At 35.2% G+C, this 22,268-nt stretch overlaps 3 protein-coding genes across 6 annotated transcripts; 1 reads left to right on the top strand and 2 right to left on the bottom strand.

Moving 5' to 3' along the window:
• Nucleotides 1-104: 104 nt before the first annotated feature.
• LOC140823202 (uncharacterized) lies at nucleotides 105-4,519 on the top strand. Its single transcript, XM_073184403.1, has 9 exons — nucleotides 105-339; nucleotides 753-801; nucleotides 986-1,074; nucleotides 1,171-1,227; nucleotides 1,382-1,444; nucleotides 1,635-1,700; nucleotides 2,282-2,368; nucleotides 2,682-2,775; nucleotides 3,931-4,519. The coding sequence occupies exons 1-9, from the start codon at nucleotides 235-237 to the stop codon at nucleotides 4,407-4,409; spliced, it is 1,089 nt and encodes a 362-aa protein (XP_073040504.1). The 5' UTR covers nucleotides 105-234; the 3' UTR covers nucleotides 4,410-4,519.
• Nucleotides 4,520-5,597: 1,078 nt separating this feature from the next.
• On the bottom strand, nucleotides 5,598-10,368 carry LOC140823204 (putative pentatricopeptide repeat-containing protein At1g02420). Of its 3 annotated transcripts, XM_073184405.1 has the most exons (3): nucleotides 8,269-10,368; nucleotides 6,762-6,963; nucleotides 5,598-5,782 (listed from the first exon to the last, which is right to left on the bottom strand). In XM_073184405.1, the coding sequence occupies exon 1, from the start codon at nucleotides 10,157-10,159 to the stop codon at nucleotides 8,678-8,680; it is 1,482 nt and encodes a 493-aa protein (XP_073040506.1). In that variant the 5' UTR covers nucleotides 10,160-10,368; the 3' UTR covers nucleotides 5,598-5,782; nucleotides 6,762-6,963; nucleotides 8,269-8,677. The 3 variants fall into 3 exon arrangements, with proteins under 3 accessions (XP_073040506.1, XP_073040505.1, XP_073040507.1); XM_073184404.1 differs by lacking the exon at nucleotides 5,598-5,782 and having other exon boundaries at nucleotides 6,187-6,963; XM_073184406.1 differs by lacking the exon at nucleotides 5,598-5,782 and having other exon boundaries at nucleotides 6,189-6,963; nucleotides 8,609-10,368.
• Nucleotides 10,369-11,405: 1,037 nt separating this feature from the next.
• Nucleotides 11,406-21,504, bottom strand: LOC140823205 (serine/threonine-protein kinase TOUSLED). 2 transcript variants are annotated; one of them, XM_073184407.1, is made up of 16 exons: nucleotides 20,734-21,504; nucleotides 19,127-19,213; nucleotides 18,732-18,929; nucleotides 16,697-16,747; nucleotides 16,362-16,469; nucleotides 16,166-16,210; nucleotides 15,953-16,065; nucleotides 14,854-14,920; nucleotides 14,249-14,321; nucleotides 13,622-13,719; nucleotides 13,366-13,545; nucleotides 13,060-13,270; nucleotides 12,521-12,785; nucleotides 12,263-12,317; nucleotides 11,920-12,081; nucleotides 11,406-11,703 (listed from the first exon to the last, which is right to left on the bottom strand). In XM_073184407.1, exons 1-16 carry the CDS (start codon nucleotides 20,962-20,964, stop codon nucleotides 11,608-11,610), a joined length of 2,040 nt encoding a protein of 679 aa, XP_073040508.1. In that variant the 5' UTR covers nucleotides 20,965-21,504; the 3' UTR covers nucleotides 11,406-11,607. The 2 variants fall into 2 exon arrangements, with proteins under 2 accessions (XP_073040508.1, XP_073040510.1); XM_073184409.1 differs by having other exon boundaries at nucleotides 14,255-14,321; nucleotides 20,734-21,489.
• Between the last annotated feature and the right edge of the window lie 764 nt (nucleotides 21,505-22,268).

Below are 22,268 nucleotides of genomic sequence, written 5' to 3' on the forward strand. Positions count from 1 at the left end.
TCTCACAGATAAAAATTATCGTCTCATAAGAGATCTAGATCTATTGTTATTTCATATGTGGAGCTATAACTTTACTATTTTTTTTGAGTTTTTTTTTTAAATGTTTACTTCTTAATTTTTCACAAAAAATCTTGATGTAACATAAGCATTACACACAGGAGGGTCGAATCCCTAAACCCTTGGGTAAAAAATTCCAGCTTGCTTTCTTTGTGTTTGGGATTTTACGCGAGGACAATGACGACGCGAATTGCGCCTGGAGTGGGTGCAAACCTTTTGGGCCAACATGCCGCCGAGCGCAACCAAGACGCCACCGTCTATGTTGGCAATTTGGAAACCAAAGTAGTTTGTTTTTCTTTCCTTATGTCACATCTGGATCAGGGTTTAGATTATGTTTGTCGAAATGCATTGGGTTTTCTATCTATTCTATTTAATTTACTTGAACGCATGTGTTGGCTAGTGACGCTTATAATTTTGAGTAAACCTCTGGAATATAACAGAACAATGAATGATTGACACTTGATGCTTTGGCTTTTTAGAGCAGCGAACTTACTTTTTTGTTGCTTAATCTGAAATAGCTGATAAATCATTCATGGTGTTAGCTTTTAGTTTTGTGTTTCCTGATTTTCTCTCCTGAAGTTGTCTTGGTTTCATCATTCATGTGAATGCCTTCCTGGGGTTTATCTTCTATTTGTCTTTATGTCATTTTAATGTCATCTTGAATCTCAAGTGCTCCTTATCTGTGTGACTTACAGGCAAGTGAGGAGTTATTGTGGGAGTTGTTTGTGCAAGCCGGTCCTGTAGGTATATTTGTGGCTTTTACCGTGGAACTTCATTTTTCTCCGAATGAGCCTTTTTTAAGTGATGGTTGGAAACCTGAATGATTTAAATTCTTTACAGACTTACTTGGCACTTACAGAATTTAGTTCCTTTACTATCTCTTTTTTGGGGTATATTTTGGGGTCTTACACTTTCTTTTATGATCTAGTCAATGTATATGTTCCCAAGGACAGAGTTACAAATGCTCATCAAGGCTATGGTTTCGTTGAGTTCAGAAGTGAAGAAGATGCTGACTATGTAAGTGTAATTTTACTGCTACAATCGTGAAAGAGACCTTTTTTCAAGTCACTCCTTCTAAAATTCAGTGAATTTTAATTATTGATTCTTTTCCAGGCCATTAAGGTATTGAATATGATTAAGCTGTATGGTAAGGCAATTCGAGTAAATAAGGTATGTGCTGCATTTCATTTAGATTCGAGTTTGTCATCATTTTAATGTTTTTACTTCTATTTACTTATGAGATCCCTTAAGGTTTCTATAATAATCTATTCTACATGCCGTGTACTCATTGATGATCTTGTTTACTCTGTTTTGTTGGCTCAAGGCATCACAAGATAAGAAAAGTGTGGATGTGGGAGCTAACCTTTTTATAGGGAACCTTGATCCTGTAAGAACTTTGGTCCTTTTTTTTCTCTAGATTACTCTCTCAGTTCGACTTTTCACTCTTTATTATATGTTGTTATTCTACATGGTATATCTTACATGACACAGTCATAGTTCAATGCTCAAGTTCTCTACTTCTGAGCAACCTTTTTATCACACGAAATTCACAACGTTACTCTTTGTATTGTTTCCAGGATGTTGATGAGAAGCTTCTGTATGATACTTTCAGTGCTTTTGGTGTCATTGTTTCGAATCCAAAGGTCAAGCTTCTCCCTTGCACTTTACTCGTGTCTATTTCTCCTGAGTTTGATTCTTGACGGAAGACTGGCAGAGTGGGCGCAAAAAAAATTCATATGCTTCCATTTATCAATTACCATATCTTGGATTTTTTATTGCCCACTTCTTGCTGTCCTGTTCTTATTTTCTTTTACTTGTTGTTCTTTTCTCCCTTTTCTGGGGAGGTTGGGGTTGAGTCTTAATTAGGAAAAATATTGGTGCTGCGATATTTTTTTAAAAATTTTGTGGTTATGAACTTATGATTATGTTGTCTATTACTGGTAACCTGAATCTCTGCTCTATATTCGACACTTCTCAACTCTCAGCTGCACCTTGCGAATATGATGAATTAGATGCTTTATTACATATTTTAGAAGTACTGATTCATGTGGTTTTGTCTATTATTGAACTAATTGCTGTATACTTCTGGCATGGATCATCGCCAAGTTGCTTTGTAACAATGGGTGTATCTTTTGTTGATTTGTCATGTAAAATCCACAATCTTTTTTTTTTTTTTTCAATTTTGAATTACTGGTTTTTTATCATTTTTTTGTTGCTTCTACAGATAATGAGAGATCCAGAGACTGGAAATTCTCGTGGTTTTGGGTTTATTAGCTATGACTCTTTTGACGCTTCTGATGCTGCCATTGAGGTAACCTTTTTGGTTGGCTATGTCTTCTTGAAATGGCATTGTGCCTTGTTCAAACTTTGTAACATCTATTATGCATCTAGTTGATGATGTCTTGTGATGTTACACACAAACCATTCTACATTTTGATGTATTTGCGCTTGAATCTTTGGCACGGAGGTCAGGTACAAAGGTTTTGGGTGGTGTCACACTCGAAAAAAGTATGATGATTTGCTTTGAAAGATTGTGCCTTATGGATTGTAATGGACATATTGCTTGCATGTTATTGTCTCACGGTTCCATTGTTCAAGAGGCTAATAACCTTCTGTTTTTGTAGACAATGAATGGCCAGTATCTTTGCAATCGTCAGATAACTGTGTCTTATGCATACAAGAAAGACACAAAGGGGGAGCGCCATGGTACACCTGCTGGTATGAATATCTTCTTGCCCTCCTTCCCTTCCTCCCTCTCATCCAGCTGCTTCCAAGTATTTCTCGTAGTCTTGCTCGTGCAAGATACTGAAACCAAATGTGCCTTTCCCACTTTGTCGTTTACCCAACTTTTCTCACCATAAGCATGAGATGGTGAAGTCCATTTAATCTTGTATTAAAAAGTATTGATTATGGTGTGTTGAACAAAAACACTTCACATGCCCTCTGTGAGATATGAGTACCAGCATACGTGGTTTAATTAATTCGTCCAGTGGTGCATGCATTTGATTTCCTAGAACTTTGGTTTTTTGATCGAACCTAAGTTTCTTTAATCAATCGTGGAAAATGTGCTTTTATTGAAATCAATAAGACAACAATTCATGATAAAAACACCACGTCACCACCTGAATAGTCCTCGATTATCTATACTATTTATTAAGGCTGAGCTCCTTATAAAAACTACCAAGGAGGACACCATCTTTTTTTCCAGTTTTACCCTTACAGTTATAGTAATATTGCACTTTTGTTTTTTTGTTTTTTTATTTCAACACACACTTTTATTTTTATTTCAATCATTCAAATATCAATTTAGTCCCTCCATAATTTGTCAATTTTCACTTTAGTCCATCGATAATGATAAAAAAGATTGTACACACACGCAACGCGTGTGCAGAGTAACTAGTGTACATTAAGAATGTCCTTGGTAGTAATTGGTTCCATCTCCGACGGAAGATGAATTTGCTAAAATATCTGTAACAGCATTACCTTCTCGAAAAGTAGGAGTATAGCTTTTAGCCCTATGTAATAATTATTAGTTATTACTTTTTGCATTGTTGCAAGAACTTAGGTTAGGCTTGTAGTTACATCGAGTGTGTGTTTTGGTTTTTTCTCCCTGAGAATGAGTCAAGTGCACACACAAGAAGCTAGTCACAGCAACAGGGCATATCTTTAGCTGTTATTTGTCAGCAAGTATTTAACATATGTCAAACATCTTTAAAATAAAATGATCGATGTTGGTTCAAAGACAGAACTTCATGCTTTGAGAAGTGGATAAGATATGCTTGTACATCCTGTGTTTATACTTGTCTGATGTGATTGTTCTTGAGTTTGAAACGTGTTATTCTTGTATGCGCCATACTCATTTTATGTCTGCAGAGCGAGTGTTGGCTGCAAGTAATCCAACGACTCAGAAAAATCGGCCTCATACCATGTTTGCTAGTGGACCTCCAACGCTCCCTCAGACTAACAATACCGCTGGTGTTCCTGTACCACCACGACCTTTTGCAAATGGAACTATTCCTCCACCTCCGGTCCCGCAATTCCGCCCACCACCTCCACAACCTCCACAAACCGCTGTCTATCACACTATAGCGATGCCTCCACCACCATCTTGGCAGGGTCAGCCACCAAACGCTGGTCCAATGGGCATGCCACCACCACAGATGCAGCAGTTTGCCAGCATGCCACCACAACGTCCTCCACAAGTCAATCCAGCTTTTGTTAGGCCTCCACCACCTCCAGCAGGAATGGTTGCTCCGCCCCTTTGGCGGCCACCACCACCACCTCAGCAGCTTGCTGTTGGGCCACATTCAATGCACCAGATGCCTATGCCCCCACCCCAACATCCGCAGTGAGATATGTATTAATTTCTGGATTGTTATTAAATCTTGTTTTACTATATTGTAGCATGTATGACGAGGAAGAATATTCAAAAAGGAAATTGTTCAACGGTAGAACCATATTCCGTATCACGTATCAGTACGAGATTTGATGGATAATTGCTAGCATCACAACTAAATATTTTGTTGACAAAAATTTACTTAGTTTTTTTCCCGACAAAAAAAGTTCACTCAGTTTTCCGTTGCTCAAAACAAGGTTTTTACCTTGAGTTAATCTATCTTGTTGCTAATTTTAAAAATAAAATAGGATAAATTTATCAAGTAACGTTTGCAAAATTTGATGTATCATCGAGATGAATGTTATTCTGAAACATGAAGGGAGACGTGTATGAGCAGCGAGTGGGCATTTTTTAAAAAATAATAATAATCAATAGCTTATTCAATCGATTTATATTGGGAATTATAGTTATGTAATACTGTTTGGTAATTCAATTATGATATATTTTGTAAATAAAATAATGATTTGGAATTATTATTTTAAAATTCTAGTTAAATCGAGTCGATTGAATTTTATTAATTGGTCTTTTTTTTCAAAATTTTAAGGTTATCTTTTTATGTCCATTTACTTTGACATCAACTAATTTGGATTATTTTAAATATATTTATTTTTTTAACTATTAATTCATCACACAGCTAGTTGTTTTACAGATCTATGATCAAATTTTTAACCAAAAAAAATGAAAGGAAACATTAACCTCCTCAGTTTCATAAACGTCGAAACATCATTTAATATCATCCGTCCAGAATCATAATACAACAATACATAGGATGATGTTCATTTTCATTGACTAACTGAAGAATTGATAGTTCTTATAAGATAGTTCATTCATTGTTAACCCTCTTCGTAAAAACGAATCTTATAGGAGGGACATGTACCTCTGCATAAGATGCATCTTATAAAAGAGCACATGTTTTCATCGATTGGCCAATTACATTGTGGATTTAGAATTGCCAGAGGCAACACCGCTACTATCCTAAATGTAACACTCGTGACTAAGATACATATAATGCTGAAGCTTCTAAATATAATTTGGAGAAAATGTGTAATTTAAAAAAAAATGAGTAGCATCTCCCTGCAATTAGAACATGCCACATGCCTCGAGCAACACATAAAACACATGCAAAATATTTTCATATACATCATATACCAGTAATATAGTATCTACACATATTTCTAATTCAAATACAAAATAAGATTTTCAATATTTCTCAAAATAACCAAAAGCTTAACAAATCAAAAATAACATCCAATCACTATCTCCAAAATTTGGCATATGCCCTTCTCTTGCTTCGACAACTCAGGGATAATCAGTCTTTCTTACCTGTGTCTGCATCACATGAACATGACTGGAATGGGTATAAAACTCAGCAAATGGAATTAATACTAACAATATACATATATATATCATTTTATTGTATAACATAAAATGTAGCCTCAATTTCATTTTGTTGAAAACATTAACCTCCTCATTTCATGAACCTCGAAACATAATTTAATATCATCCGTCAAGAACAATGCATAAGGATGATATTCATTTTCATTGATTAACTGAAGAATTGATAGTTCTTATAAGATGGTTCATTCATTGCTAACCCTCTTCGTAAAACCGATTCTTATAAGAGGACATGTACCTCTGCATAAAATGTATCTATAAGAGAGCACATGTTTTCATCGTTAATTGGCCAATTACATTGTGGATTTAGAATTGCCAGAAGCAACACCGCTACTATCACTATCAACTTCCCCAAATTTTATTTGTATACCATTGAACAGCTTTAATTTAATGTATTATTGTGGAAGCTCAAGGAAAAACAGCACATTGAGTTGACAAATCTCCAACATGGGGCCATTGAAACAAATTATGAAAATAATTTACAGGGTAAATAAATTAGCAACAAGCAAATTGAAGATGTTTCACCAAACATAAGGCAAAAGGTAATGCGGGCCATTGGCCAAATCAAACCTGGATTTAAATTTCGTAAAGTAAAAGATCTTGTTGAGAATGGACATTGAGGTTAACTAAAAGATCTTGCTGATAACAGACACTGAGGTACACAGTTGATATTTTAATCACAAAATAACTTTAATTAGGAATGAAACCCCAATGTAGGCACTAGGCTGTGCAAGTAGTATGCATTCAGCTTTTCTCTAGTCATCTTTTAAGTACCTTGGGTTGAGGCTTTGGTAGGACTGTCAGAATTATGACAATCTGTTGTTTGTATTCAGTAAATGTGCATCATTTCTAAGGTAAAGTGAAAAATGAGACCTTGTAAGATTCAAAACTTAAAACAAATAATCAAACACACCTTTTGATTTGCTTTTCCACTTGAACATTAGATGGAGAAATCATCTGATTATTTGCCTGATCAGTAACACGGCGATTACGACCTCTGCCAGACGCAGAATTTGCGAAACGGAATTTCGACGGTTCCAGCACTGGTCAAGCCCCTGGCGCGGACAGTGAAGTTGTTATTTAGTAATGCTGCTTCATTCACCTTAAGTCTGCCGCTATGCTCGACCATTTTCTTATTATATTCATGTATTGAAAACTGGTACGAGAGATATAAGTTACGGCAGACGTATCATATGCAATAAACTTAAAAAAATTGGATCGTTAGTGTTAAGATTGGAACTTGGACCTAACTCAACCCCAAAAACTAGCTCAAGGGGGGAGGATTGTCCAAGCCCATATATACAACTCTCAGGTTATTTATCCAACCGATGTGGGACAATTAACACACCCCTCTAACGCCCAGGAATGAACATTTGGAGCGTGGAGTTTACAAATGACCCAACTATGGGCAGAACACATGGCCTAATTATAGACAGTTCAACCCATAACGGTGTAACCCGGGCTCTGATATCATGTTAAGATTGAAACTTGGACCTAACTCAACCCCAAAAGCTAGCTCAAGGGGGGAGGATTGTCCAAGCCCACATATACAACTCTCAGGTTATTTATTGATACCATGTTAAGATTGGAACTTGGATCTAACTCAACCCAAAAGCTAGCTCAAAGGAGGAGGATTCTCCAAGCCCATATATACAACTCTCAGGTTATTTATCCGACCAATGTGGGACAATTAACAGTTAGATCTTGAATTTTATTCGAAGATTTTGAACATTTTTTCCACATGAAGTGGAAGCACGTTCTTGTTCTGTTTTTGTGCAGAATTGAGGATTGATATCACGACTTCTGAACCCTTACATCACCACTCCCATCATCTTTCTTGTTAATTTCCCCCATCCTTTTCATTATACACAGAGGAAATGATGAAAACAGGGAGGTTGCGCTTGGATTTGAGATGATAATTTCCCCACCACCATTCCCATCATCCATCTTTCTACGTATCCTCGATTTCTTGCCAAATTTTAAGGTTCTGTAGAGGATGAAGATTCGACCTTAATCGTTTACAGAGCAATTGATTCAATTACTGTGAAATCAGTAGGCTGATGCAGTGCATTTAGAGCAACCGGGCAAGGATGCCAGTTGAATTTTCCTAAAACTAAAAATAGTGCACATGCATCATCCTCCCAGACTAGAGAATCTACTGAAACAAGAATTTGTATCATTAGTGTTGCATATACTCTGTCCCAAACCAATGCACAGCACAAGCTGTTCTGTCAGTTTCAAGAAGTCAAGAATCTGTCACATAGGCCTAACATTATTCACTTTCCTTTTAATCTGTCAATAAATTACCTGTTGGGTTGCACCCACAAGAAAACGTACCACCAAATTCAAAAAATATGGAGTCAAGACAAAAAAACCAAATATGATGATGCCATTTTTCAAAACAATTTATTCAAAAAAACCTTTCAGGTTGACCAATGTTTCTCTCTCTCACTGCCGCTGCATGCAGAGTGCTAAGTCGCATGGAAATAAGTGATATTAACAAAGATACCAGTAGAGAAAACCTGCCAAGATAATTGCTAAAAAAATCGATTTCATCCATATAACAAATTGCTCTCTCATAAGTTGCAACAGGAACCTTCCAAATTTTTCAGAAAGAGCATGAAATGTATAGGTCCGTCCTCAACTTCGGCCTATTCCTCTCAACAAGAAAACAGTCATGGCTTTAAATGGTAGATAATTCAAAATATTTACCTTTTTAACAGACTAAACAACCATTTGTTTTTTTTCGCTTAAAATCACCTCATCAGACAAGGATTTCAAAGTACTTGGATCTCGCATCCAAAGGTAGCAAAATGTCTACATTCATTTTTATTTGACTGCAAAATCTGAAATAGGTCTTTCTAGTTCATCCACGACACTTTTTCCCAAGTGGATTGTTGAACCGAAAGCAGACATCTTCTCTGACAAATTCAAAAGAGCCTCTTGCTTGTTAGCCAATTCCATAAGCACCTTGATCCTTCTGAACGATACATAACTCGGCTTCTGCCCTTTCTCCACCATTTGCAAGAAACACCTTTCGACTTCTTCCAACTTTCCCATATCACAAAGCATACCAAACAAAACATCAGAAACTAAAATATATGAACCAAACCCCTTGTCTACCATATCATTCCACAATTCAAGTGCCATTTCAGCCTTCTCTTGCCTATGCATCAACCGAATCAAAAACATACAAGATTGTGTGTTTGGCAAACACCCCGTCTTTCTCATTCTCAAATACAAATCCCAAGAACTCCTTAAATCATTTGACCAATAAAATGTTCGAAAGAACAAATTATAGGTCGTTGCATTGGGACTTAACCCAACACCTACCAACTCCTCCAACATATGTCGAGCATCACCCATCCTCTTTGCAATGCAAAAATTCCGAATTACAGCATTATACGCTGCAACATCAGGATAACAACCATAATCATTCATCTCCTTCAAGATCTCCCTCGCCTTATCAGGTTGCCCCACCAACCCCAACCCTCCTATCAAAGATGTGTGCGTTATCACATCCAAATCAACTCCATTCTCCCTCATTTCTTTCATCACCTTACGTGCTTTCTCAATCTCCCTTCCTTTACAGTATACATCCACCAAGCAATTATAAGAAACGACATCCGGCTCAACGCCCATTTCTCTCATCTCTAAGAAAAACGCCTCTGCCTCGTCGGGTGACTTCCAACCTGACAACAGTATGTTAAACGTCTGCAAATTTGGCCTAAACTCGTGCTTCAAATTATGGTACACATTCCTAGCATCACTCATACTCTTCTCCTGACTCAAAGTCCGAAACAAGGCATTATAACAAGAAACATCAAACTCAGAGACAACCTTTTTGAACCGCTTAAATGACACAATCGTGTGCCGCACAGAACAAACTTTAGCTATCCTAGCCAAAACAACCTGTACAGTTCTGGAGGTTATTAAAGATCGATCCTTTCTCTTATATTCCATCAACAATTCCCATACTAGTTCAAATTTACGACTTCTACCAAGCACGTACAGCATGGTGTCCAAAGAAAATGAAGTGTGAAAGAACCCTCTGTTTCTTGAAGCAATGTTGAAAAACTCCAAAGCAGAAAGCGGGTTAGCATGGGAAAAGCGTACCCTTTTCATGACTCTGTCAATTAAGTCGTTCGAGAGAGCGATTTGGGATGCTTTAAGGGAGTGCTGCAAAGACCGTGCATTAGGTGAGGTGCTGATTATGCGGAAGATTTGCTCTACAGCGGCATCGTGTGAAGTAGAAAACTTCCTAGCAAATGGCGCGGAATAGAACGTAAAGAGGAACCGGAGTCGCATCATTTTAGATTTTGTTGGCGGAATCTTGAAAAATGGTTTCGCTTAGCAGCTGGCAGAGAGACAGCAGACAAAACGAGCTGTGTTGGGTCCAATCGGGTAGTTGGGATTTTGAATTTTTATCATCCTTACATCAGGGGGACTCGAAGAACCAGCGAGAGGGGAGGGGAGGAGCGGAGACCACCGGACTATCTCCGAGATCTCGGCATTTTGAATTTTATCTTTATTCGATCATATTATTTATTTATTTATTTTACATTGATCGTATCATTACATTTTTACATTGATCATCTCATTAAATTTAAAATTACAATATTATTTTTAGTAAATAATATTATTAATAATTTATTAATTATTAAAAAATATATAATATATCATCTTATATTACATTTTATCAATGAACAAACTATTATTTATCAATCAAATCAAATATTATATTAACTATTAAATTTTATTTATTTTTTATTGTATTATATTATTTATCTACATATAATATCTTTAAGTTCAAACTATGTCTTACAAGATAATTAATAATTCAAATAAGATAAAAACTTATGTGAGACGGTTTTACGGGTCTTATTTGTGAGACGGATCTCTTATTTGGGTCACCCATGAAAAAGTATTACTTTTATTGTGAATATGCGTAGGGTTGACCCGTATTACAGATTATGATCCGTAAAACGGTCTCACATGAGACTCACTCTTCAAATAATGTTTAAAAATATAAATACATTCTTTTGTTTTATAATAATCTATTAATGGCCATCAGACTCTGTTAGCATTCTCTAATTCATCTTAAAATTTATGTAAACACATCACCCTTTTAATTCTTGCTAATATAAATATTGAAAATTAGTTAAATATAATATTTATATTTTGAATTTGATTCATTAACACTCCAAAAGAAAGTAAAAATTCCAATTTGAGAATTTATTAATCAATTTTCCATTTAACTGAGAAAGTTTTAGTTTTAAATATATTTTGCAGTAACTAAAGCCCCAATTCCACTACAAAAAGTCCTAATTCATACAAGGGTGGTGGCAAAAATACTTTAAATTTATAAAAGCGTCTTATCAGTCAATTGTGTGATATTAATATTTGATCTGACCCATAAAAAAGTATATTTTTTATGGATCGTTCGACCTGTATCAAAGATATAGATTTGTGACACCGACTCGCAAAGAGACTTATTTATTTATTTATTCCCTAACACAAGGAAATATGATAAACAATTAAAATCAGACAAACCAAACTTTTCCCCCCTCCATTTTCATGTTTCATTACTGCAAAAACATGTGGTCGCTTTACACAACAGATACAAAGGAGGATGTAGTACAGAAAAAAAAAAAATAAAATAACTCCAAAACATATTTGAATGAAACAGGGCATTAAAATTACCAAGGGATTAAGACTATACAAAATTCCCCAAGGTTTCTATATTGTATAGCCCTTCCTCACTTCTTTGTATAGTTGAGGTATGGATCACTAGCAATGCTTAAAACATCGGGTCTCTCTGCTTGATTATACGTCAGACACCGACGAATAAAATCCTGAAATAAAATATAACGTGTAAGGTTGGACGTAGTGATGCAGATCGATTGAGATGTACTAACTATTGTTTGACTTGTAATGAATACTAATTCAAATCCAGCTCGAATATATATGTGAATATAATTTCAAGCCGAATTCAAGTCCAGGACCGTCCTGAGAAGGTGTTTGTTACCAGCAAATACCATAAAGAACGAAGCTGTTGGAAAAGAACTTGCCTTTGCCTCATTTGATGCAGATGGTCTTGCAGGAAACTCCACTTTACGAGCTTTAATGATTGTATCCTCACGCAGAATGCGTTCTTGGCTCTGATCATGCCCAAAAGGGCGTCTGCCAAACAGCATTTGGAACAACAAAATACCTGCAGACCAAACATCAACCTGTTTCCAAAAATGGTGAAAGTTAGCAAGTTTCTACAGCAATTAAACTGGAAACTTGAATAACCTAGAAGGGCCAGTGTACCATCAACTAATGTTGGAGAAATGTATGCATTCATTGATATACCATCCTTAGATTCAATTTCAAAACAATTGCTAGCAAGGGAAAATTTTAATCACTGACCTTCGAGGATATAAGAGGAGTCTTGCTCAGCTCAAAGCATTCCGGAGGAAGATACCTGACATTACAGTGAGATAATAAATCACGAATGAGTTGAAAATCAAAAGTAGCATTAACAATCGAAAACCTAAAAAAGGCAGCCCATAAAGCAAGAAATCTTGGCAGAAAAACAGATAAACACAGTGAATGGCCAGCTTCTATCACATCCGAACTCGAAAAAATATGCTAGGCAAAATAAATGTGAAATGCTTGATAACTTACCAATATGTTCCAGCTCCTTGGGATGTAAGTTCCATGCCCTGGGAGCCAACATCATCCTCTACAATCTTACTAAGACCAAAATCTGTGACTTTAGCAACACCAAACTCATCAAATAAGACATTTCCAGGCTTCAAGTCATAATGGATAATTCTCTGCGATCTTCTGTTCAGATAAACAAGTCCTTGAAAGATCTGGAAGATAATTATCCTAGCTTCTCTCTCTGGCAGAGTAGGAGTAGATTTTAAAACTGCATCAAGATCCTTGCCTGAAGAAAGATAATTAATTGATTTCAATTATTACAGTCGACCACAAAGTAGGCTCCAGCCAATAGAATGAATCTTAGAACGTGGAATTCATCTTTGACCATACATAATCACGTGCATTTGGCATACAATGAGGCAATGAGCAATTAATACGTAATGGCCTGATAACTCTAGGGGTATACATCAATTCTGTCCTGAATTTTTCATATTTCGTCTTCTGGAAGAGAGAATATTTCATTGATTGAGTAATTAAGGTAAAATGCATATGAATCATACCACTACAATATTCCAAGATGGTGCAGAATGTGTTTTGATCGATCTCAAAAATGTCCCACAGCCGAACAATGTGACGGTGAACCAACGTCTTGTGGATGTTGTACTCCCTGATTGCATGTCGTATGTAACTTTGCTTCTTATCTTCACTCCACTGGGCATTTAAACCATGCAGCTTACAGGCAACATATCTATGTTCCACCAAATCAAAAGCCTGCCAATATTTCTTATTAAATATCATCACAAGAATTTCAATCCTCGCTTCACAAATCAAGAAGAAAGAAACATCCATTTCATTGTAGTCCAAACCTTGTAAACCTCACTAAATCCTCCTTTCCCTAGAAGGTTTAACAGAGCGTAACGATGGTTCAAGATCTGAAAATTATTAAAACGAGAGCCATCCTCATCCCTTATGCGTTTCATTTCCCGTATTAGCTTTCCTTTGTCCAATTCATACCGGTCTCTTTCACGCATTACATTTTCTTCCTCCTAATAACAGTTCGAGTTGCCAAAATATAAGAAATTAAATAACAACCGAAACAATTACGAAAAAGAACCAACTCACGCGCTTGATGCTAGCTAGACGAGACTTATAAATTTCATCATGAATGACAATATCTTCTTCTTGAGCACCACCCTCTGTTTCAGTTGCATCACCCTTCTCTGCAATCAACAACCATAAAGCCATAAGAGTTTGTTTGATACATGGAATATCACTCAGAGGGAATGAAAAGAATATTAAAACAAAGAAGCTAATTGCATCATAAATTATTATACATAAAGAGATTCCAGGGTACAAAAATGCTTCTTAGCACAAACAAAAAACGAGAAAGAAAAATCGGATGGAGACATAAACAAAACAGCAATGGACCATCTACGACTAAGCAGATGAGATAATTATAAAAGAGATTGAGTTATCCACCCAACAGCAATGAGGCTAAGTTCATTTACTTCGGAACAAATATCGACCAATTTTTTACAAGTAATAGTTATCTAACATCATCATTGACCATGTTCAGACGTCAATTCCATATCATAATCACGGTCTTCACAATAACAAGGTACAAGACTCGAAGTTACACCTTAAATCATTTCAATGATGCATTGAAATGTTCGATGGAAAAGATCATTGTTACTGATGATAACAGTTACAGCCTTGAGAATCATAAATTTATAAAGAAAAAGTGAGAACCTTTACCAGGTTGGCGTTTTTTCAAAGATTTTCGTTGCCTCTCAATAGCCTCTTTTGTCTCCAACAAATTTTTCTGAACAAATACATTGCATCGGTGTAAGAATCATTGAGACAATATGTATCAGCTGGATAAGCAAAGGGACAACCAATATATGCTCACAAAGCAAATAACACAAAGCAGGTAGAAGGCACTTTGAATTAATCATTTATACTACAAAATTTAAGCATGAAACGTGATCATAGGTAAGAAACAATAAGTATTCAAATTATATAACATTCTGGCATGTTTACAAGATGGTGCCACAAAACTGACAATCAGGAAAACTTCATCGCAACATAATCAAAGGTCATGAGAACGAGCAGTCTAAATCATTCATTAACTGCAAAAGAAATATCGGGAAAAAAATTTCGGATATCCAAATTTAATGGATAAGGTCCATTCAAATTTCAAGAAGGATTAATATTCAGAACCAAAGCCTAACACAAAGCACCATCAAGCTGCCATACTTTCTAAAATGATCCAAACCCAATATAATGCAGTTAGCTGGAACGGAACACAAAAATAAGAGTGAAAACAATCAATACTGACTGAAGTAGCAACATACAAGGTGAGAATTTATGTCCTTCAGTGCTTGCCCATCTTCCCAAGCCTCAGATATGACAGTTCCCGTCCTATCCAAATGAGTGAAGAACAAATTAACATAACCTAACAAAATAATCATACCAAAGCGCAGCAGAGAATGACAGCTGTTGGTCAGATTCTCTAGTTATTAGTCGCATTAAAAGGGGTGTGTAACAAAGGAAATACTACTTTTTCGCAAATAAAAGTTTGAAAGGTAGGAGTAACAACAATCGGGATGCAAACGAACCAAGCCGGTGCACTAGCTTTTCGAAGTAGCTCAAATATTGGTTCGTAAATCATAATCGAAATCCGTGAATTCGAGAAGAGACTATCAAATTAGCATATGAGAACATGTCATAAAATGATAACTGATATCAATTATAATGTTTGCAAGAGATGCAATATCTAATCATGGCACTAAAATTAACGGTTCTAGTTGTGATTAAATCAATGACTGTGGTACAAATTAGAAGTGGAACTTGATCTAAATTGCTTGGCAAAGGTCTAGAAATGGAACATATTTTATACAAATTTATTGTTTCAAATTTTAATGATCAAGCAAAAGGTGACAATGCAGCACTTGTGGTCATCAAATTATCAAAAGTATTAAACTTAGCTATTCAATGATGAAATACTAAATATTATAAATATTTTATTTTTTATTAAAAAAATAAAATGGTGAATGGTCTAAAAAAATTTAAGCTCAACCTCAAATATTAAAAACAGTTAATATTCAGATGGATTTGGTTTGTTTGCATCTTAAGCAATAAAAAAAGAATATATCAAAAATCTGATAGAACAAAAGTCCAAGATTAGAGAATCTAAAGAGCTCTCATCGTTGCATCCTCAAAAGATCACAAAAATCCAACTTGACAGTTACTTATTCTGAAACTTCCAAAAATAAAGTTCTGCCGATTATATATTTTACAAAAATTCAGTTCTTCATTCACAAGTTGGCCCCCGGTAAACACAAATGCTGGATCAGCCACCAAACAGGCTGACTGATGTAATCGGTTGCATTTGCAGAACATGATTTGACATTCAAGCTAATAACTCAGTGAAATTTTGAACTTTTGAAGTACCTGATGACCCCCACATTGCCGAGTCTTAAAGAATCTTGGCGTACTTTCATCCTTGCTTCTTGTCTCTCTGCTTTTGAAACTGATATCAATATATCGGATATTACTTTAATTCTCTGCATCAAAAGAATATTAAAGTAACTCTATGAGATATGACTGCAGGAAATAAACTTACTTAGCAAAATTCCAAGCTAAAGAAGAAAAGAAACAACAGACCTTTGGTTTCATCTGTTGTTCATAATCTTTCAGATCCTTTAGCTCCTGTTCAAGTAGAAAAACAAATCAGAACCAAACAGAGTACTGCGTGAAAAGAGAAAGTCATTTCATCTTCATGTTAAAAATAAAACAACAGTCAGATGCTCTCCACCGACTTCCAGAAATCCAAGAGAAATCAAGAACACAGCAACATTACCATTTGTAATTGCTGACAACGATTGTGATAATCAGAGGCCTCTTCACGGTATTTTCTGGCTTCTTCTTCCAACATTCCAACTTTTGCTCGTAAGGATGTCAATTCTTCCTAATGTTTTGAATAACAGACAAATTTAATCAATTAACGGCCAATCAAATTATATTTTATTTATTTATAATTTTTATATTTTTAAAGCCATTCCAATGATATTGTTTCAAGGCTCAGCAACCATAATATTCAGGCAGTAACCATAGTGATTGGACTAGGATTCAAGGTTGACATTATTGAACAAATTGAGCTCAAATTTAACAAAAGATTAAAAGAAACAAGAAAACCTCAATTGATGAGCGGCCATCATGTCCAAGCTGCTCCACAAGGTAACCATCCTGTGTAGCCCAACAGACAAAAGTGCAAGTAAATGCACGAGATAACGTACAAGAAGAAACAGCAAATAAACTACTATTCGTATACAATTTGGTTATATAAGTCATTTTATTCCATGAAAAAAAATTCAAAGCAATTGAGTTAAAAGACAAGAAATTAAGTAAATGCTTTGAAAAAAAATGCTATTGCGACGACATTAAAATCACTGTAAAAAGGTGTATCCAGTATCCACCAAACAAACATTGCCAATTGGATAGTATATAAAGGATGATGCAAATTAACTGTTAGCTAAGAAAGGTAAAAAAATGAAAACAAGTATTAATTTACCTAAACATGTATTGTTTAAATTAGTCATCAAGCCATAAAACCTATCAATTTAGTTCAGGGAAATTTGCATGCAAGCAAATACTTGTGTCCGAATATGTAAATTATATTGAAAATGCTATATTCGAGATCTTCATGATGTCCCACATCAAGAATCCGAAATGTTATGGTTAGTTATACCAGATTTGGTAGAGCCATTATTTTCTCTTATTTGTAAAGAAAAACTGAAACTCTTAAAAAGGGAGATTAGAGAACTAGAGGTTCTCCACAGCAATAAAATCTTTCAAATACAGACAGAGAAATGAAGAGGAAGCATATGATCTTGAACCGTGTAAAGGGAGGATAACCTGGTTTCTAAATTTTTTGTCGGTTCCTCGATTTTTATCATATTTTGCCGGTTCATTATTTTTTATCCTATTTTGCAAGTTCTTGATTGGTTGTTGACCAATCAAATTATTTCATGCCAACTTAGGACATGTCATAATTTCTCAACAAATTGGTCGAATCAACGACTGAGTATGATTCTGAAAACCAACAGGTGATTGAACCGGTCTACCTTAAAATAGTGATTCAACTGGTCGGACCGGTTCAACCGCACTGTTATATTATAACATAATATAGTAAATAATATATTTAAATTTTAAAGATCTTACTTGTGTATATAAAAAATAAAAATATATATTTACCAAAGTTTAAAATATCAAATACACTCCAGTAATACTAAAATAATATATTTAAGAATGTTCAAAATCCAAATAATCATATACATATAACCAAAAATAAAATTAAAAAAAATGTTAACCGGTTCTTGACCGGTTGACTGGTAAAACTGTTTTTTTTAGAATTGTTCGGATAGGACCCGTGACCGGTTCCCGATCGAACTGGCCTGTCAGGTCCGGTTCTGAAAGCACGGCTGAAAACATTGGTCCCTATATTATTTAGGAAATGATGCATGTAGACATAAAGTATTCACGTGAAAGAGCCTCAAAATCTTAAACAAAACAAGTGATCTGGAAGATTATGTCTTAGAAGAAATCTTAAACATGCAGCAAATGGTGGAAAAATGGCAATATAACTACATTGAATTCTTTAAATATATGTGCATATAAAGTAGTGAAGTCATAAAATAAACTCAATCCCATTTACTTATAGTGCCAAAGGAAGAGTGCCCTTTTCATAGTCTCGAGGTTTCTTTTTCCTATTCTGGAACCATGTGAGCTTTTGAGATCAGTAAAATTAAGAGGGGCTCTCACTGTGTTTGCTGCCAAAACATATTTCTGCCCCTTTGTTGATGAATATGTAATAAAATACATTTTTCTTTCAAAAGTGTTTGTAAAAAATCTTGTTGACAATGAACAGTGAGGTGAACTAAAAGATCTTGTTGATAACAGGCACTGAGGTACACAGTTGATACGTTAACCACATAATAACTTTAATTAGGAATGAAACCCCAGGTCCCCAACGTAGACCATGGGCTGTGCAAGTAATGTGCATCCAGCCTTCTCTGGTCGTCTTTTAAGTACCTAGGGTTAAGGCTTTTGTCGGACTGTCAGAATTGTGACAATCTGTTGTTTGTATTCAGTAAATGTTCATCATTTCTAAGGTAAAGTGAAAAATAAGACCTCATAAGATTCAAAACTCGAAAAAAATAATCAAGCACACCTTTTGATTTGACTTTTCAACTTGACCATTTGATAGAGAAATCATCTGATTTTTTGCCTGATCATTGACACGGTGATTACGACCTCTACCAGACACGGGATTCCCCCTTCCACGGCCTTGTTTTCTCTTACTTGCTTCCACGCTTGTGCTGTTAACTTCCAAAGTTTCTGTGATCTTTTGCTTTGTGTCACTCACTGCCTGGTACATTTCCTTAAGCATTAGTATACTCTTAAAGATATTAAAACATAAGAAAAAATGCAAGATGTAACCAAAGAAGTAAACTAAGAAATAGCATGCCATTGCAATTTCAAACAGTGGACAAGCAGGGTAAAGAACAACATAAGTAGAAAATTTCAGAAACATCAACATGCAAATTAGTACCAGAAATTATATACCTCAACAAGAACAGCAGTAGAGCCAAGATCTTCTTCGACCTTACGTCTCTTTTGAGTATTAGCTAATATGAGAAACTCCCCTCCATTCTACAACACGAATAGAAACATGTCAAAATGAGCAATAAATGCATATGCTTATAAATAGAAGGGATGTGTCTAGAATCATGCTTGAAAAATCTGGAACTAAAACAAACAAACAGCAAAAAATTATCAAAATTAAAATCCACCATAAAGATTTCACTGCATACAGAAATGACAATGGGATGGGTATACATGTAATCCAACCTTTCACGCGCAAGGCAATTTGGGATCTCTACACAGTTTCTTGCCATTTATTGTTTCTTGTTGATTGAAAACAGAGACAAGAGAGTGTGCGCGTGTGTAATGTATTTAAATGTTAGATAACTAAACATGCACATCCATATCGTACGTATCAAAATAAGAACACTACAAAGTAATACAAAAATACCATACATCAAGTAAAGATAATCACAAAAGAATCTTCAAAATGTATCATACATGTTCCGTGGCAACAGTTACTATTCTGTGGTTTTGACGACTATCACGATATGTTTGAAAAAGTACTCTCTTTAATTTATATGGGAAAAAATTAAAGAGAACGAGTAAAGCCCATTGGAATGGGTATGGGCTAGTGGGTCTAATGTTTGATAACATGACAACAGAATATAAAATATATGTTGACAGGGAAAATGGTCTTGTTCGATGAATTATCGCACTGATGATATGATACATGTGATTTCAAGTGTGAGTTTCTTCTCTTCATGTTTCTTAGCAGGAGATGCTGTATGGAGACTAGATGTCAATATGGTGTTCACGATCACTTTACGATGGTCCATAATTGAATTAAACTGACAAGTCATACCACACCAATGCTTAACACGTGGAAGTTGAAGGGAAGTGTCTCCCAGATAACATATCCCTTCCCACGTGTAACTCATTTAGTCGGATAAATTTATATACCGTTGGCATCAAACCTACACTTTTTGTGAGCTATAAAAGCATTGAAATTATATGAAAGTAAAGTTGGAAATTTTGAACTCACTTAGATGTTCTTATCAAACTACACATGTTGGTGACTCGAAGATAGTAATCACCCACATCAATAATAAAATTAGAACAAAATCGTAACGGCAATACATATGCCAACCAACAATTCCACGTGTCTAGTTCTCGGTGTTTCTTATCAACGACTACCATTTCAAGATAAAAGTAAATACATGTCCAACCTAGCAATTACGCACATTCGACAAAACAAAGTAACTGAATTTGATGTCTCACACGTGTTACTCGTTTTAAGTTTCATCGATCAATTTATGTTATATTTCATGAAAAGTGAGTCCATGATAACCAGATCATATATTTCCTTGCAATCAACACTGTCCACATATGCTAACAAAAAATGCATGTCATTGGGAAACCAATTTGAGGCAGGAAATATCGTCAGCTTTCAAGTTAACTCCTCGGTTCTCCTTCAATATTCATTTTCACTTCACTCGGTGAGCAGGAGGTCATACACTCGATAACAACAAAAATAAAAAAGAAAAATAAATGGGAAAATAACCAGCTTTTACAAATCAATTACTCACATCATCATCAGAATCATCACTATCAATAGCAGAATTGGGCAGACTCTCGCTCTTCCCACCAAACTTCCCGGCCGCAGACCACGATTTGGGCTGGACCTGCACTTGGCTTTGTGTGACAGCTGTAGAGGAAGCCTTGCCCACCATTCTGGCCTCCAGCTTCGCTATCTTCGAGGACTGATCCGATTGGTTAGACGAATTGGAGGAAAATTGCAAAATGAAGTCGTCCCCCATCGAAAGAAATTGAATTCAACTCAATTGTGATAGCAACTCCAGCTAATGCAGGTAAAAACTAACAGATTGTGTTGGGTAAAAGCGACAAACTCATCAACACACAAGAAAACATCAACAGAAGCTGCAAAATTCGGGGATTCCGAATGAAAGAAAGGGTTTTTCGGAGACCCTTTAACAGGAATCAGTAAATTAACGATTCATGACAGGCAAGCATACATCATAAATCAGTCTTGAAATTCATAAATTCACCGGAAATTAGTTGTCAGAGTGGGTGTGCGGAGAGAGACACATGGCTTTCATGATTCCTTGTGCTGAGCGATGATTATCTGGTGACTACTGAGCAAGTGAAAGAGAGAAAAATGGAGAGGGAAGATTTTTGAAAGTTGGCATTTGGCGAATGGAAAATTGTGATTGTACTTGTTCTCAATGAAAAATTCTTATATGGTAGATTTGTTTATGTAATAATTAACAAAGGCAACTCAGTGTGGTTATTTGTGTGTCATTTTTTCCCCTTTGTATCATGGATTTTACTTAACGGAGATATTTAATTTATTAAATTATTTGTTGGATGAATTTTAAATGTCATCCAAGAATTTATCGTAATGGTTGAAATTGCACAGTTTTATACGAAGATGATTTGAAATTCATTTCGATTTTGTTCATCCAAATAAGTCAAAAAAAAATTGAAATTTGATTGGGAGTCAGAAGATCAATATTACATGAAGCCTCCAGAACAACATTTCCATCGTTTTTAAGTGAAAGATGAGATCTCTTTTATGCAATAGAAAAAAAACGAAGTTGATTTATTTCGACATAATCCAACGATAATAAAATCTAATATTCTGATTATCAGTATCTAGAAAGACCATCAAATGAATATCGTTCGACCGTTATCTTTTAATCTTCATGTTCAAATCCATCAATTCAAACTCAATCCAAACAAAAACCAAAACAAAGTTGTTCCAACATTTTCAAATTTTATATATATTAATATATTAGACAAATTACAAATACATATAAAGTATGATGTTTCTATAATAAAATGATTTTTTTTTCTTAGTTGAGGTTTTATTTTTAGCTTAGCATGTTTTATCATAGCGAGATCGTAGCGAATAGTGTTAATTCAATATTAAAATAATTGTCGTGTCAAATGATGGATTTATCATCATACCAAAACTGTTGGTAAATGAATCTTCTTTCCATAAAAAATATTAGATACCACGACTATGAAGAGAAAGATAATCACATTTTTTTTAATAAACTTAATAAACTTCCACAAAATCCATGGTTTTTTTATAATAATT

Source organism: Primulina eburnea, chromosome 2 (genome assembly GCF_022965805.1).
Source record: "Primulina eburnea isolate SZY01 chromosome 2, ASM2296580v1, whole genome shotgun sequence".
In the NCBI taxonomy this organism is placed as follows: domain Eukaryota; kingdom Viridiplantae; phylum Streptophyta; class Magnoliopsida; order Lamiales; family Gesneriaceae; genus Primulina; species Primulina eburnea.

Coding starts and splice junctions, on each gene's coding strand:
- LOC140823202 (XM_073184403.1), top strand. CDS start 235: ATGACGACGCGAATTGCGCCTGGAGTGGGTGCAAACCTTTTGGGCCAA. Junction 1,228..1,381: donor AGGCAATTCGAGTAAATAAG/GTATGTGCTGCA, acceptor TGTTGGCTCAAG/GCATCACAAGATAAGAAAAG. Junction 2,369..2,681: donor CTTCTGATGCTGCCATTGAG/GTAACCTTTTTG, acceptor CTGTTTTTGTAG/ACAATGAATGGCCAGTATCT.
- LOC140823205 (XM_073184407.1), bottom strand. CDS start 20,964: ATGGGGGACGACTTCATTTTGCAATTTTCCTCCAATTCGTCTAACCAA. Junction 18,930..19,126: donor CTACTGCTGTTCTTGTTGAG/GTATATAATTTC, acceptor GAAATGTACCAG/GCAGTGAGTGACACAAAGCA. Junction 14,921..15,952: donor GGCAATGTGGGGGTCATCAG/GTACTTCAAAAG, acceptor TCATTTGGATAG/GACGGGAACTGTCATATCTG.
- LOC140823204 (XM_073184405.1), bottom strand. CDS start 10,159: ATGATGCGACTCCGGTTCCTCTTTACGTTCTATTCCGCGCCATTTGCT.